The 3,444-nt window shown below is 40.7% G+C and overlaps 1 protein-coding gene across 2 annotated transcripts in view; it reads left to right on the top strand.

The window, feature by feature from the left end:
* rfx7b (regulatory factor X7b) overlaps window positions 1-3,444 on the top strand; it is an 18,739-nt gene that overhangs the window by 7,515 nt on the left and 7,780 nt on the right. The window contains exons 4-8 of one of the 2 annotated variants that reach the window (XM_014013565.1): window positions 143-172; window positions 266-388; window positions 525-641; window positions 2,559-2,643; window positions 2,732-2,939. In XM_014013565.1, coding sequence (XP_013869019.1) covers window positions 143-172; window positions 266-388; window positions 525-641; window positions 2,559-2,643; window positions 2,732-2,939 — 563 coding nt within the window. The remainder of the gene's footprint in view (window positions 1-142; window positions 173-265; window positions 389-524; window positions 642-2,558; window positions 2,644-2,731; window positions 2,940-3,444) is intronic. The other variant, XM_014013566.1, reaches the window with a different exon arrangement.

A 3,444-nucleotide genomic window follows, 5' to 3' on the forward strand; every position in this document is an offset into this window, starting at 1 on the left:
TTTTTTTTTTTTTTTTTACCTCTAAAATTGATTCAATTGAAATGTGTAGATGTTTTGCCAAATTTAGCTGTTTGTGTGTCATTTGTTTCCCCATATCGTTTCATCACCCCCAAATTCTGCCCATTTGGTCTGAAAATGAAAGAGAGGGGGGGTTCTCTGCTGCTGGATTATGGTATTAAAGTTTCTGTTTTAACAAGAAATGATGCAAAGCAGTCAGAGGCGTCGCCTCACCCGATTTTTACAACTTTGGTCTGACTGATTTCAGCGACCAGAGTTCTATGTCGTCAAGCCGTACTCAACAGATGTATGCATTCAACTGGATCCGCAATCACCTAGAGGAGCACCCAGAGACGTCCCTCCCCAAGCAAGAGGTTTATGATGAATACAAGTGAGTGCAGACGGGCAGTGAGGAGGACAGAACAATAATATGTTTCTGTACTTATTAAATTATTTGTGGGATTTTTTTGTTTGTTTCTTTGTTTTTGTTTTTTTGGACACTCATACTGATTTTTGTCTTCTTGCAGGAGCTACTGTGACAATCTCGGCTACAATCCACTGAGTGCTGCAGACTTTGGGAAGATCATGAAGAATGTTTTTCCTAACATGAAGGCGCGTCGTCTGGGCATGAGGGGCAAATCCAAATATCCTTCAAAACTTTAGTCTTTGCTACATGTTGTTTTGTTAGGCTGTTTTACATCAAATATTGTTAGCTTGTTTTAAAAGCTGACATCAACCCTCAGAAAATTTGACTGCACAAGATTTCCGCACGCAGAGGAACCCGCATGTGAATTAGACTTTTGAGAATTTCTTACCACGTCAGCTTTATAAGCTCAAGACTGGTGAAAAGCAGGGAAATCTGAGCTTTACCAGATTTACTGGTTTTTTGGAATCAACTTGTTTGTGACTTGGTAGCTTTGTATTGCCTTGCTGCTGAAAAGTGCTATATAAATAAATTTTACCTTACCTTAAAACTCTTGTTAGAAAACACACGCTTTCTTTGGCTTTACTTCCAAAAATGTTACTCAAAATGGTTCAGTTATTTTTCCTCTCATTAAACTACAAGAAAATATTTTTATTGGTAGTTTTTGCAGAGGAACACTGGTAAATATATGTTTTCATATATGTTTTTGGTAGTTTTTGTAGAAGAATAACCAAATTTGAGTAGTTTACTTCAAATGTCAACAAAAAATAATAATACAGCAAATTATGTTTTTCTGTTTTATTTTTTATTTTAAGTAAAATATATATTCATATTTTTAATTCTTAGATTTTCAAAAACATTTTATATTTATAAGGTTTTATTAACCTTATATAGCTGGGAAAAATTTAAATAAGCACAAAGCTTGGGACTCAAGAGGTTAAAACTGGTGGGGCACAGCCCCCCGTGGCCACCCCCACTCGTTGTGCCCCTGGTGACTGGCAGGTGATGTTCCACAGTGAAATGACGAGCTGGAGCACTGTGCATCTCTGTTAGATCTAGCTGGAAGACTTTTTAAATTCATCATCTGAGGTAAACAGCTGATTTGTTGTCAGGCTGAGCTTTATGGGAGTTTTCAGATCAAATCTGCTCGGCCCCGTTAGAGCTGCTGCACTGTGCACTCTGCTGGGTGTCAGAGACAAATGAAGATTTCATTTATGCGGCTCTAATAGGGACAAGGCATTTCTTATTTTGTGAATGTTTAGTTTTTAATAAGTACCACTTTGTTTTAGCAGCCCGCCTAGGGTTATTGGGACTAGTTTTTCTGATCTCCGCTCTTCATTGTCAGCTCAGGTGGCGCCCTGCAGAGCAAATCAGCTGTGCGCTATGATCGGCCTGACCGGTGCTGACGAGAGTTAGAGAAGTCATTTGATATGACATCGTTTGGAGCACAATGGATCCAGAAAAACATCAGCACCCCAGAACCTGTCGCTCCTTGATGTCTGGCTCGCCCTGCGCAGATGCACTGCTTGCGTCAGACTGGTGGTTCACTCCAGATTCGCTTTAGCCTGTGGGCCGGTTCACGGACTGAACCACCGGCCCTCTGACCTGCGTCTGGGCCGGTGGTGCAGCTCGTGGGCCGGTTCACGGCCCACCAAACCGCCGGCCCACCGGGGTTTTCCCCGCTAGCCCAGTATGCCAGTCTGCCCCTGCCTCAAACTAAACTAAGAACCATAACAGATCAGACGTTCTTCAATTTCCAACCCACTTATTGTGGTTGTTTATTTTAGCTTTACAGTCCACATAATCAACATATTTAGAACCCAGTAAAATCGTGTGTGTGTTTTAATATAAGGTTTATTATTTAACCATTTTGGGATGTTAGAAGTGTTTTTTCCCAATAATTCAGTAAATCTGGTAAAGCTCAGATGTCCCAGCTTTTTACCAGCCTTGAATGCAACATTACACGTGTGAATCTGCAGTGGTAAGAAGGTCTCAAAAGTCACATTCTCAGATCCATGCTCTTGTGCATGTGTGAATCTTGTTGCTCACTTGTTCAAATCTTGTTACCTGTGCATTAAAATCTTTTTGAGAGAGTTTTAGCTCAATACATTCAGCACTTGCCTTAACTGCTTTGCACATACTGTTATAGCGGGTTGAGAAAGAAAGCATTTGTTCACATGCCATCCCTACCCAACCTAGATCTGCAGAAATCTGGTGACGGGGTGAGTGTCACTACACCACAGAAACATTAGACAAACCTTTGTGTTGGTTTGATTCTCTAAACCCTGCTGCTCCCCTTGTTTTGACCAGTGCGAGCTGATGGAACCGACGGGTCAATCTCCCAGCGCAGAGGATGAAATGAGGTCTGCAGCGTGTGGACTGGTGTGTGAGTGGGCTCAAAAGGTCCTGAGTCGTCAGTTTGACAACGTGGAGGACCTGGCTCGCTTCCTGCTCAATAGTCACTACATTGGTACAAAGTCCATGGCTGCACTCACTGTTATGACTGGAACACCCACAGGTAAACAGATACTATATACTGTATGTAAAGTTTAAATAAGGAGGAATTCAGACCAAAGCATTGCAGTTTCACTTGATATGTCCATTTTAAGGAATACATATCATCCTCTGCCTTTCTTGTCAGAGATTTAAGCTAAAATCATTTTATGTTAAGAAAAAACAGACACTTCTGGTGAAACTTAATGACCTTTTATGTACAATCTTGAGTTGTGATATTGCTCAGAGTATGTGTCAAGAATTACTCTCAGTTGACTACCACACCAGATTTTAGCTTGATATCTGAAAAACTATCTGAGTTGTAGTCATTTTTGTCTTTATGACTGCTTAGCTGTGGCAGCCATCTTAAATATGATTTACTGTAAAAGTTAGTGAGCTGTAGATGTACGTATAACAACTACTGTATATTCTTAGAGTCTCCTTAAAATCTGTCCAGTAATTTATGAATCTAAAGACAGATGAATACACACACACACACACACACACACACACACACACACACACACACA

The sequence above is a fragment of the Austrofundulus limnaeus genome, unplaced genomic scaffold, assembly GCF_001266775.1.
Source record: "Austrofundulus limnaeus strain Quisiro unplaced genomic scaffold, Austrofundulus_limnaeus-1.0 Scaffold104, whole genome shotgun sequence".
NCBI lineage: Eukaryota > Metazoa > Chordata > Actinopteri > Cyprinodontiformes > Rivulidae > Austrofundulus > Austrofundulus limnaeus.